Genomic DNA, 13,167 nt, shown 5'->3' on the forward strand with positions numbered 1-13,167 from the left:
TGGCCATTCTTGTATTTTGCTCGTTTGTGTTGTTGTGTTTTGCACATCTCTGTTGCTTGTGGGGCTCGCACACAAGAATTTCACTTGCATGTGCTGTGCCAGTGTGCCTGCACATGTGATGTGACAATAAAAAGTGATTTGATTTGATTTGTGATAAACAAATACTGCTTTATTAAATGAATGAAATATGCCAGCATCACTCTTTGTGAAATAAATATGTAATAAATCTATTAGTAATTACTTTTGTAGTATGAATGGACATGGTGGAGGTATTTATCAGTGGGGAAAACTGTTAAACTTGTGAAAATACAGTTAAAATTCAAAAATGTATGTTCTGCATCAAATTTTCCAAACTCCTCCAATTGGCCGGATTGGAGTCTTGACCGGGCCGATTCTGGCTCGCGGTCCGTATGTTTGCCACCCGTGGTTTACATCCTTTCCATAAGTCTTGCGCTCCCATCTAAACGAAGTGAGAATCGGTGAGAATGTATTTCCGCGCCCTCGCTCGAACTTCCGGTTACTCCCCTCCACGCTGGTACTCCGTGCCTGTTTGTACTCAAGCACTGTGAAAACTTGCATCATCCAGGAGGGGGGACAAAACAGCAGCCGAACATAAATGGGCACGACAGAAGTAACCTATAGGATATTTAATTGTTCCAGAGGAAGCGCCTCCCCCAGATGTGAGTCGGCCGGTCACAGTTGAGTGTACAAAGCGGCAGACGGGCGGAGGACTCGCGGGGACATCCAGTTTGCCGGTGTGGAGGTGTCTCCGTGTAAATGTACACGTTGAGCAAAGTGCAAGGTCCCCTCAGTGCACGTACAGATATGAGCTCTGACCGACTCTAGCGACTGCTGCTCCTCGTGTCTCCCTCTCAGCTAGCTTTTATGTGCCTTTTTACACTGTGATTTTTTTTTTTTTTAAATATAAGCTAGTTTAACTTTTAAACCAAAGATGTCGTGCCTTTTACTGGGAGTCATACGAAGGTGGGTTATCGCGGCTTTCTAGTGTTTCTGCGATTTAAATGTGTGTCTGCTTTATTCTAACTTCTTTTGTTTTAAAAGTGTTTTGCTTGCTGTTTAGGTTACGATAAACGCGCGGGCAACAGTCACCCCTTCACTGTATTTTCGATGCTTTTATTTTGAAAAGAAAATGACACTAAGCATGAAAACTGAATTCGTTAAGACCATTTTTTGTATGAAAACTAAAAAAGAGACCATTTTGAAGTAAGAGTTTAGACACTGTAGCAGTCTTCATTTATTGTAACAGATTTACATATTCCCAAACTATTCTACTATTCTAAGGAGTTCCTGGAAACAGTTTCACCTTACTGTGACTCTTCCTGTTTGACAGCTGTTCTGTTACCTGCTGAAAATTGTCGTTTGACCTGATAGTTGATACTGGATAATGAAGTTATTTGCTGGCACTCATGACACAAATATAATTTCATGTCTTTATGACTGAAGGAACACATCAGGATAATTTGCCATCTAAACTTTGCTGCTTTTACCCCTCCAGGATTTGTGATAAGCCAACATCACACAAGACTGAAAGTGAGCACTCGATGACATTGTGTGTGTGTTTGCGCATTTATTTTGCTATCATGGATGCATGTTAGAGAGTGGGTGAATTAGTGACTCAGTGACCTGTGGATTTTGTTTGTATTTCCACTTGAGAGATTGCTCATGCCCAGAGGCATGTCCCAGAGTATTTTACTGTGTATTCACCACAGTAGGAGGAGTACTAATGCATGCAGCATGTGTGCATGCTCCTTGAAGTGATGTGCTGGCTTGTCTTTGCTTGATGATTAGACTCCTCCTTAAAGAGGCCTTTGACCAGGATCTGTCAGGGCTTTGAAGGTGGACTGTAGGCGTGTCGGCCTGTGGTGTGTGAGGATTGGCTTACTCACTTGGAGGTGTGTTAGGGGAACAAGTTGTTTATCTAGGATAATCAATAACAGAGCTTAGTGATGAGTTCTTTGAAAGTGTTTGGTCGGAAAAATATTAATCCTTAAACATTAGACCAGGTCCTGCTGAATAGTTGTTCCCTTGATGGCTTATGTCTGGATAAATCTATGCAACAATATACCAAGCAGGAGGCAAAGACATGGCATAATCAGATGGTTGACTGCAGGGAAAGTTGGATGAGTCATCAAAGTCTTTACAGGATTTCTAAAAAAATGTAAAAATATCACAGTTTCTCTGTTGCAGACAAAGAAAAGCAAAGCTGCTAATCTCTTCTCCCAGCTCCCATGAGTTCCTTAGCAAGAAAATGAACAGTTAAAACATTTGCTCGTGTTTAATTCACTTCAAATTCAATCCAGCTCATCCTAATCTCAGTCACACTGGAGATAATATTCAGCACCACCCTTGTTAATTATCATCAGCAGTGTGACAATGATGATGTTTTGGAGCATAGGTAATTGATTTACTGTGGAGGGGGTAAAGGGTCTAAAAGTCTGCAGAGCTGACCAAAGGGACCGGTTTATCGGAAGTCACAGATAAGCCTAAACAAAGTGTCGTCATTTTTGGGTCAAAGGTCAAATAATAGTTGTCTGTTACCGTTGCTGTAGAGCCACAGCCTTGTTGCCCAATAGAACGACAGCCAATCAGTCAAAAGCTGCAGACACAGTGTTGTTTGTAGATGATTATCTCGTCAAGAAACGGGTTTAGTGTCTTTCTCAAATACACCAAATGAGCTGCAGCTGCTCCAAACTGTGGGTACAGTTTACTGGTAAGAAAATGTAAATTCAGTTGAAAAGTCAGCTACAGACCTAACGCACTGTGTCTGAAAGCTGCTTTAAAGTTGGCCTTGAGTGTGACAGTAGTTCTTACTCCTCAGCTCTGTGCCTTCACACTGCTGGGTCATGTGATGCCTTGCTCATCTTGAACTTCTTGTTGTGCCTGCTGCTCACACCCTTTGTACATTCAGACCAGACTAATGTGTATGTGTGCATGCATCAGTGAAAGCGAGCACATGTGTGCGTGCGTGTGTGTGTGTACAGGATGTATGTATAATGAACCACCGACTGCTGCCAATTGGAGCCACGTGCCTGCAGCTGACTTCATGTATTGATCTTTGAAACAAAGTGAATGTGTGTGATTTGTTTTGGCAGTTATTAGCTGCTCCTTTTAAAAAAACGGGCCTCTCATGCGACCATAAAGAACACGAATTTCACTTTTTTCTAAAGAGGTCATGGGGTTCAGCCATAGTGTCCACAGACACAAAGCACATGCATTGTGTGTTCTATTGTCAGAGACAGGCAAGGGACACGCATGCAGACACCCATAGGCTTGTGTTGTAACTGCATACATGATGACTCTCAGTGGCTTATGTTTGTGAATATCAAGCTGCTAACAAACAGAGGGCCCTGCACCCACCCACAGACCTCTCAGCATATGTGGAAAGGTCAGCTTGAGGCTTTTAGGTTTCTCTAATAACAACAACAAAGACACCTCATTATCACTGCTGCCGCAAAGTGATACTTTGAGGCTTTAAAAGGTGTTTTAGCTTGTCTGTGGCACTCTAAGTACAATAAGGTGGATTAAACTTTGACACTTTTTAACTTGCTTTTTTTCAAGTGTCATATTTGAAACCATCCTGTGTCCTTTAAAGGTTACATCTTGGAAAAATGTCATACATGAAGATACTAAAGGTTATACATAAAAATAAAAACACAAAAACAAGTTGTTTCTGAGGGGGCCGTACGGAGTGACTGAAGACCAGAAACAACAACAAATATTTAAAAATGCTGCCAACAGACAAAGAGCACCACACACTTCAGTATTACTGTCAAACATCAAACAACAAGGACACCTGTCTGTACATTTACAATGCACTGCAGCATTTGGTACATTTAGACTGGGAGGGCACTGTGGTATTGTGGCACAATTGCGTCATAGCAAGAAGGCCCTGGCAAAAAATCCAGGCTTTTGCATGTTCTCCCCACATCTCAGTCCAAAGACACGAGTTTGGGTTAACTGTTCATTCTACATTGGCCATTGGTGTGAATGTGAACGTGAACGGTTGTTTGTCTCTTTGTGTTAGCCCTGTGATAAATGGTGTACACCCTGGACACGTCATCTATCTTACTCCCTGTAACATCTGGAATACAGCGGCCCCTCATTTATGGCGGGAGTTATTTTGAAAGTTTAACCAAAAGGCATTTCAAGTAGAAATGGGCTGACATATCCTGAGTATAACCATGTATAATATCCACTGAAGTTAAAAAGAGGTGCTTTGCAACATTATACTGCGGTGTGTCAAATAAAAAAGTCAAATATGTAATTTTCGGACCATAAGGTGCACGGGATCATAAGGCACGTTAAGCGAAACAAAGCACTCAGATAAATCAAACTTTATTCAACTCATTCTTCTTGCTTCCTCCACTTCTGTACCATTGATTCATTAATGCTGTATTCTATAACAGCTGCTCTATTCCCATGTTGCTGCAGTATATTAATGACTAACCTCGTATTGTGGATGGATTATCTCAGTTATTCTCCTGACTGAAGTTTGGTCCGTTTACAGCATCCTGCCATGCGATTGCATTTGTCTCTAACCATCAGGAACCTTAACGTTAACTTTTATCAAGTGGAAAAGTGTTAGTGTTCGTCCTCCAGCTTCACTGTTTATGTCATGCTAACATAGCTGTGTCGCTAGCGATCACGTAGCACATCATTATATACCAGCTAGCCCAACTTCAGTAACACAACAAACGTCACTGCTGTTTAGTTTCCTGTCTTCATTTATGTTGGAAGTGATAGCAGAGCTTTATGTTTGAATTTTTTCAGAAATCTTAGTTAGAACATGCTATGTCATGCTTAGGTAACTAGCGAAACTAGCGAGCTAACTTCCTGCTTGCTTCTAACTCCGTTAAGTGTAATAAATTCTGTTTTCATGGATGCCTGGATGTTAAACTTCATAGTTACATCTGGTAAAGCAGCAAAGCGGAACGTTTTATTAAAGATGAAAGAATCTAGACAGTTTTTCTCTCAGTGATGCTGCAGTGTTCGTTTGACTTTGGGACATGAAACGGACAGAGTTTAGGACCCAGATTACTCCCAGATTTACAAGCACCTTAGTCCAACAAATACGGTGTTCTGGGAATCCATCCTACCTGACAAACCATCCTACCTATTGTTTCTGCGCGGAAACTGACGGACAAACACCAAACTAGTTCCGCATCACTGCAGTGGCACCATTTTTACAAACTAATTCTGGTTCATCCATTTCACTCAACGATCCGCTTTCTCCCTTCTCATTCTCCGTTGCCGCCATGCTTTTTCGGCCATGTGCGTATGAAAACAAAGGCACTGCGCATGCGCGTTTTACCCATATTCTATCGTGATATTTCATTTTCTTATCGCTGCCTGACATTGTACCGGTATTACCGTAAACGGTATAATATGGCCCAGCCCTATCCAGTATTATAGAATGAAACCAAAGATCAAAAATTGTTTTCTGGTCCAGAACATGGGAATAGAGCAGCTGTGAGAGAATTCAGCATTAATGAATCAATAGTACGGAATCAGAATCAGAATACTTTATTGATCCTTAAGGGAAATTAAGTAGAGAAAGGAAGAAGAATGAGTTGAGTAAAGTTTGAAATGTCTGACTGTTTTGTTTCGCTTAATGCGCCTCATAATCTGGTACGCTAACTTCTACCTTCCTTTAGCATGTCCAGAAGTCCAACTTTTTGTGGGATGGTTAGCATCTTCCTCTGCCTTTTTGGGTGCTACTGCAGGCGCCTTTGACGGTGCAAAATGTTTTGTTGACATTGTTGTGTTTGTTTGGGAGAAAACATACAAACATACAGTACAGCACTTCAGAGTCACACTACTAGCCATAGAAGATTTATGTAAATTTGACAAGCTGAACGTATTCTGTACTGTACAGGAGACACAGACATGGAGATTAATTGACAATGGTCTACAGCCAATCAGGACGCAGAACACAATGCACTGTTACAAAAAAAAGCATGCAAAATTGCACACACAAAAAAACCCGCAAAACAGGGAGGCTGTGAAAGGTTAACCGGGATATAGCGAGGGACCACTGTAGTTCACCCCCATCCCCTGGATCATGAATTGGGTAAGCGGAAGAAAATGGATGAATAGCTAGATTACATGAGGAGACTCGCCTTGTATTAGTCTCTTGTGGCAGGTTTTTGCAGGAATTTACTCTAAAGAATGAAAGAAGGAAGACGTTTGATTGCTTTATAGATATGTCTCTCAGCTGTCCCCTGGCAAATTCACTGCTCTAAGCTTGGTCAGTTATTTATTTTATGCGTTGTATGGCAAAAGAAAAAACATTGGATTTCAGTCCAACAAATACTATTGTTAAAGAAGTTCTGATCTCTTCAGGTTGGAGTTGTGTTTAGTCTGTTTTGTTGGATTTTTCTTCTAGTCGCCAGTAGAGTGATTTTAAATTGTCCTTCTCTTTCAGGAAGGGTGGTTTCGGGGCGAGCGTCGGGGTTCGATCTCTGGCCTCAATCCCGTCGCTGCCACCCGCGGTGGCCGACTTTGTGAAGGGGGCTGTGGAGGAGTGTAAGCCTACCAATGTACACGTGGTGACTGGGACGCCGGAAGAGACGGCCAACATCCTGGCAGGTCTGGAGAGGGATGGCATGGTCAAGAAGCTTCCCAAATATGAGAACTGGTAAAGATAATGGAACAGCATACAAAACAAAGCAATCACCTAAAGTAGTTATTTGGAAACATGCTGTGAGAGCTTTCAATAATAAACGTTTTATTTGGCAGTTGGTTGGCACGTACAGACCCAAAAGATGTGGCCCGAGTGGAGAGCAAGACTGTGATAGTGACCAAGAAGAAGAGAGACACGATCCCCATCCCTGCTGCAGGGGTGAAAAGCCAGCTGGGTAGCTGGATGAGTGAGTCTGACTGGCAGAAAGCCAGAGAGGAGCGTTTCCCTGGCAGCATGGCCGGTACGTAATTGGACGGAAGTCAAATGTTTGTTCATTGTTGCCAGGAGACCGAGCATTTTCACCTTTCCTCTGTTTTAATTGACTGTCACGTTCACCTCGTTAAAGGATTCTATTTAAAAAGGGATATTTTCATTTTAATGCTAATAAAATGTTTTAAGAATAGTTTGAAAAATGGTTTTAAAAAACAGGAAGGATTTTAAAAGCAACTTAACATCAGGAACTTTAAATAAGCTGAGGTGTTTTTAAAAAAAAAAAAAAATATTGTGAGGCCTGCTTCAGTTTTTTTTTTCTTCTTGTCACTGTTGAGTTTGTTGCCTGTTAGAACAGGATTAGCTTCCACGTTTGTTGCAGTGTTATAAATCCTGCTTTTAGGTACACACCTTAACCTCAAGGTTTAGGTGAGCTTCGAGAAACAGTCATTATTCTGTGAGGTAATAGGCGAACATCTGTGATCCATATATATTTATTTATTGTTTAGGGCTTTTTAGTCTTTATAGTGGTGTGTGATTGCTTGCTCACTCTGTGTGCTAACCTGCAGCTGACCCATAAGTATTTATAAGGGGAGGGGCTACTTTAAACACCTGCAGGTCACTAAAAACATGTTGTACTCTTTCAGCTAGTGTGTGCTTGGATTCTTGGCCAGTGTAACAACTTTTCTTTGTGGTATAGAAAAGTGTACCTTATTGATCATATTAGACATGCAGTCTGCATAGCTCCCAATTATTATCACAAAGATCTCAAGGAAAATGTGTTTACAACCTTTAACTATATCGGTGCTGTTGCTTGATCTACTTGACCTTCAGCTTTTAGATTTGAACCTTGTTTTCTACATCAGCTAAAGTAACTGCATCAATGTGTTGTTTTTAATCTGTGTCCTCACTGTAGGCCGGACTATGTATGTGATCCCCTTCAGCATGGGTCCCGTAGGCTCAGCTCTGACCAAATATGGTGTCCAGGTAAAAGCTATTGTTCTCTCACTAGTTCATACTCAGCAAAAACCTGCAGTAAACACGTGAGCCTGCTGTGCTGCTTTCTTCCAGTGAATTGCTGTAATTTATTTTGTGTGTACTTTTTATTTTTATTTTTTTTAATCACTGGGCTTCCTAAGTTATAGGTCAGCGTAATAATCAGTTTATTTTTTCTTCCAGGTGACGGACTCCCCGTATGTTGTGGCCAGTATGGGTATCATGACGCGTATGGGCACTCCTGTTCTCAATAAACTGGCTGAGGGAGTGGAGTTTGTCCGCTGTCAGCACTCCGTGGGGCGACCTTTACCTCTCAAAGGTGCAGATTTCAAGAGCCTGAATCGAGTTTTATTTGTAATTTCTATCCGTTTTTGCAACATTTTATACATTTTCCTGCCTTTTATTTGTTCCCTCCTTTTTACTACTAGCTCCTCTGGTGAACTCGTGGCCCTGCAACCCAGAAAAGGTGCTGATATCCCACCTGCCCGACACCAGGCAGATCCTCTCCTTCGGCAGTGGCTATGGAGGGAACTCTCTCCTTGGGAAAAAGTGCTTTGCCCTGCGCATCGCCTCCCGCATCGCCAAAGATGAAGGCTGGCTGGCTGAGCACATGCTGGTTAGAATGCTATGTAATGATTATGACCTGAGTCTGAATTAAAGAGGGTTTATTTTAATTAAAAACATTAACACTACAAGCCTACACCTTCTACATTTATTAAAAACGTGGAGTTATATTCTTGCTAATATTAATATTTCCCTCTTTCTTCTCTCTTCAGATCCTAGGAATCACCAGTCCTCAGGGTGTGAAGCGATACATTGCAGCTGCCTTCCCCAGCGCTTGTGGTAAAACCAACCTGGCCATGATGAAACCAGCTCTACCAGGCTGGAAGGTTGAGTGTGTAGGCGACGACATTGCCTGGATGAAGTTTGACAGCCAAGGTGAGTGAAGCACTCACTTCATTTTAGTAATCCAAAAATAATCTGTAGTTACAAAAAGCCCTCTAATCTTTCTGTAGGTAAACTGAGGGCCATCAACCCAGAGAACGGGTTCTTTGGCGTGGCCCCGGGCACCTCCAACAAGACCAACCCCTACGCCATGGCTACTATTGTTAAAAATACTGTGTTCACCAATGTTGGTGAAACCAGCGATGGGGGGGTGTGGTGGGAAGGACTCGACCCCCCTCCTGCTGACATGGCGCTCACAGATTGGCATGGCAAAACCTGGAAACAAGGTGACATCAGTTGTTGTGTATCACTATACTTAACAGTCAAAGTGTATACAGCACCATCTGCTGGTGAACCAAAGCAAAGTCACAAATTTAGAACTGGGTGGAAGTAGTGATTCCCGGGCCCCCTGGTGGTCTGCAAAGGTACTGCAGGTGGGCCGCAGTATTAACTGACATTCAGATTCAAAATACTTTAATAAGATTATTATGTGGGTTACAGTTACTCCAAGAAAGTAACAGCAACAGACTAAACTAATTAAATAATACAATTTACTACAATGTTTACAAATTTAAGAAATAGCACAATGTATATATGTATACAAACTGCTCAATTATAAATATCAAGAATATTACAGAGGTTAAATTTATATGATTGATATTTAACTCTAATCTGTGAAACGTCGTAATTTGTTATTTTACCGTAGAGCACGTGCAAAAGGGTGTAAGTATTGGAGTTGTACGGGGAGATTTCCTGTGTCATTCAGTGGTGTATTTGAGTAATCTCAGTCTGTCACTGAATGTGCTTCTGTGATTAGCCAGCAAGCCATGGAGTGGGTGGGAGGTTTTATCCAGCATTGTCCTTATCTTGGACAACATCAGCCTCTCAGAAATTCAGTTTGAAATTACTCACAAATCTGTAGAGTGACACATTTATAAAAAAAATGTGAATTCAAACTGGTAATAGGAGACGGCTAGTTTGTGGGTCCTTAGGGACTAGAAAAGCGCTATACAAATACAGGCCATTTACCATTTTTTACCATTACTCAGTTGCAGGTGGATCGCATATTGGTGTTATACTACTTTGCATATGACTGTGCAACAACACGTGTTCTGTTTAGGTTTTTAATGCAGTTTTCAAGGAAATGCATGGCTCTCTTTGTTTGAGAGTGAAGATTTATAATTGGGTGTCCCCATGAGATTTTCAGTTTTTTTCCAGGGGTTGCAGTACTCTTGACTTTGGTAGGTCAAGAGTACTGCGAGAGTCAAGAGTAGACGCAGTTAACCATTAACCATGACATTAAAAACACGAGCTGTTAACAAACAAACAAACAAACAAACAAGCAGTTTGTCTTCTTTGTACACAGGAAGCTCAACACTCTGCGCCCACCCCAACTCCCGTTTCTGTGCACCAGCGGCTCAGTGTCCCATCATTGACCCCCAGTGGGAGAGTGAGGAGGGTGTCCCCATTGATGCCATCATCTTTGGTGGGAGGAGGCCAGAAGGTTGGTGCCAAGTTTAAACACACTTTGTACCCCGGTGGATTCATATTATCACATTTTGGCTGTTCATCCACACAAAAACACCCACAACACATTTAAAATGAAACGGTGCAGTCTTGATGTTCATGGGCAACATGAAAATATACAACATATACAATATACAGCATATACAAATACAGGCCATTTACCATTCATCAATAACATTTTCAGCTTTAGTGAAATGAAATGTTTTTTTTTTTGAGAAATTATAGATGTATTATATATTACACTCCTGTCTGTTTTGTTGGATCAGTCGGGGTACATACTGACTCAAGATGCCATATGTAAATTAAGAGAATATGGTGGCTCTGTATTTTACTGGTTTACACTTATTGGTAAATAAAAGCGGGTACATGGGTCTGGCCTGTGTGGGTACATTGACTTAAAAGGTTGGGAGTCACTGTTTTAATAGAGACACAAGATAGGACTCGCAGTGCTTGAAATAGTCAAGCATTGATTGCAGTTTATGGTTCATGAAGTACGATGTATTTTCTCTTTTGAGTGTATTACAACAGCATGAAGTTTTTAAAAAAATAAATAATTGGAGCGCAGTATAACTTGTAGCAGAAAGTAGGCTTGCACCGAATCTGATCACATGATGTTGATGTTGTCAGGAGTCCCATTGGTCTACGAGTCTTTGAACTGGCAGCACGGAGTATTTATTGGAGCTGCAATGAGGTCTGAGGCCACAGCAGCTGCTGAGCATAAAGGTACGGATCCTCACATGTTTCTGAGATGCAGTTCTGTGAAACTCTCCGGAGCGGTCTCTTTACTTTTGCTGTTTTTCACATAATGAAATAATGAGGAAGTTGCTTTTCCATTTTCCCTCCAGGCAAGGTGATCATGCACGACCCCTTCGCCATGCGGCCGTTCTTCGGCTACAACTTTGGAGACTACCTCGCTCACTGGCTGAGCATGCAGAGCCGTAAGGCCCCCACTCAGCTGCCCAAGATCTTCCACGTCAACTGGTTCAGAAAGGACCCGGCAACCGGCGCCTTCCTGTGGCCTGGCTTCGGTGAGAACGCCCGCGTGCTAGAGTGGATCTTTAAACGCTGCGGCAGAGAGAGAGAGGACGAGGCAGCCAAAAAGAGCATCATCGGCTGGGTGCCACAAGATGGTGCCATCGACACTAAAGGTCTGGGCAGCAAGGTAGATATGGGCGCACTGTTTGACGTGCCCAAGCCTTTCTGGCAGAAGGAGACCCAGGAATTGAAAGCCTACTTTACTCAGCAGGTTGGCACTGACCTGCCAGCGCAGGTGGAGGCTGAGCTCAAGGCACTGGAGGATAGAGTACACAATTAAAAAGCCTCCTGACAGGAAGTAAACAAAGAAGCAGGGAGGGAGGTACTCAGGAAGCAGAATTCACATCATGAAGGTGTAATCAGAACTAGTGACCCGAGTTTACGTACACAAAAATTTATAAATGAATAAATAAACAAAAAATGGGTAGAATGAATCTTATGTTGAGGATTCAGTCATAAAACCAGCAATAATGTGAATATCAAACTTTCCCTGTGTATGAAAACGCATTCAGTGACTCCTGCCTGTCCCTTTGCAAAGAGAATTGAGATGTGAGATTATCAGTACAACACCTTCTGTTTTTGGACATCATTTTACACTGTTGCTATAACATTTGAGGCTGCTGCTGGGTTGGTAGGTGGAACATCATACTGAAGTGCAACCAATGGTGCCTTTTAAGAGTTTTAACAATAATGAGTTCAGGCTGCAAATGTTTACAGGCTGAAGCCCAAAGATTTTTTTTTTTTTTTTTTTTTAGAAAGAAGATGCAGTCAGAACATTTTTAATTCATTAAAATAACATTTTAAAGGATTATTTTTATCACCACTTTTTAACACTTAACATCCCTTCCAGGACTGACTCATGAATCACTAATCATTCAAGACATCCCATAATAGTTTTGTTATAAAAACACGTCTATATATATATATATATATATATATATGAATATATATGTATACACGTGTACACATCAGAAGAAAGGATTTTGTTTTATACATGATTTGAAACACTGACTGCTCGGTTATTTAATCATTGGCGGGGATGGTGTTAAATACACTAAATGCACATACATTATCCAGCTCTCATGAAATGTCATTTTAATGTTAAAATGAAAGAAAAAAAACCTTAAAAATGCATTAGCTGTTCAAAAGTGAAAAGTTTAGCGGGTTTTCACTGAGGCCAAAGATCACTATGCATTATTCATCTTGCCAATCGCATGATTTGATTTCAAGCGACGTTTACTTGCAGTACGTGAAACGTTGGACCAATTCAAGTCACTGAGATTATAAGGTATTTGTAGAAGTTGTACGCCGAGGATTTTATTACAGTGCAATGAATAAACCTCTTTTAAGGCAGACACAATGGCTGGTGTATTTTTTCCCCCACAGTACACAAGTCTAACACTTAAAAAAATGTTGACAAATATTACATGCAGAGTATTTCACACTCACAATGTCAACACAGATACATTAGTGTGATAACGTAAGTGACAAAACCACATGAGAAGTAGAAAGTTTGGTCACTGAACTGTGAACAGCATGAATAACGCTGGATGCATACACTTCAGACGTGATAAAAGTACTTACCACAAAAGGTAACATCATCTTTTCAACAGGACTGAACTGAATGCGAAATAGCAAAGAACTCTTTACAACTGACAGTTCAGTTACACACCGAAGAGCTAAAAATAACAGGCAAAATATTCAAACGTAGAAAGTAGTATCAGAACTAGGATTCAGCTATGAAAACACCA

General features: G+C 41.3%; 2 protein-coding genes across 2 annotated transcripts in view; one reads left to right on the forward strand and one right to left on the reverse strand.

The window, feature by feature from the left end:
* The first annotated feature begins 572 nt into the window (after window positions 1–572).
* Window positions 573–12,776, forward strand: pck2 (phosphoenolpyruvate carboxykinase 2 (mitochondrial)). Its single transcript, XM_085286544.1, has 11 exons — window positions 573–984; window positions 6,446–6,658; window positions 6,760–6,944; window positions 7,830–7,900; window positions 8,093–8,228; window positions 8,338–8,525; window positions 8,686–8,848; window positions 8,926–9,141; window positions 10,221–10,358; window positions 11,009–11,104; window positions 11,227–12,776. The coding sequence occupies exons 1-11, from the start codon at window positions 953–955 to the stop codon at window positions 11,694–11,696; spliced, it is 1,908 nt and encodes a 635-aa protein (XP_085142670.1). The 5' UTR covers window positions 573–952; the 3' UTR covers window positions 11,697–12,776.
* The window catches only part of LOC146566906 (myelin-associated glycoprotein-like), a 113,999-nt gene continuing 113,150 nt past the window's right edge, over window positions 12,319–13,167 (reverse strand). Inside the window, exon 8 of the mRNA XM_085286546.1 lies at window positions 12,319–13,167. This exon is cut by the window's right edge and continues 922 nt beyond it. The gene's annotated coding sequence lies outside the window, so the exon portion shown is untranslated.

Source organism: Mchenga conophoros, linkage group LG9 (assembly GCF_057382185.1).
Source record: "Mchenga conophoros isolate Kocher_MC1m ecotype Shallow Benthic linkage group LG9, M_conophoros_male_GT1.1, whole genome shotgun sequence".
In the NCBI taxonomy this organism is placed as follows: Eukaryota; Metazoa; Chordata; class Actinopteri; order Cichliformes; family Cichlidae; genus Mchenga; species Mchenga conophoros.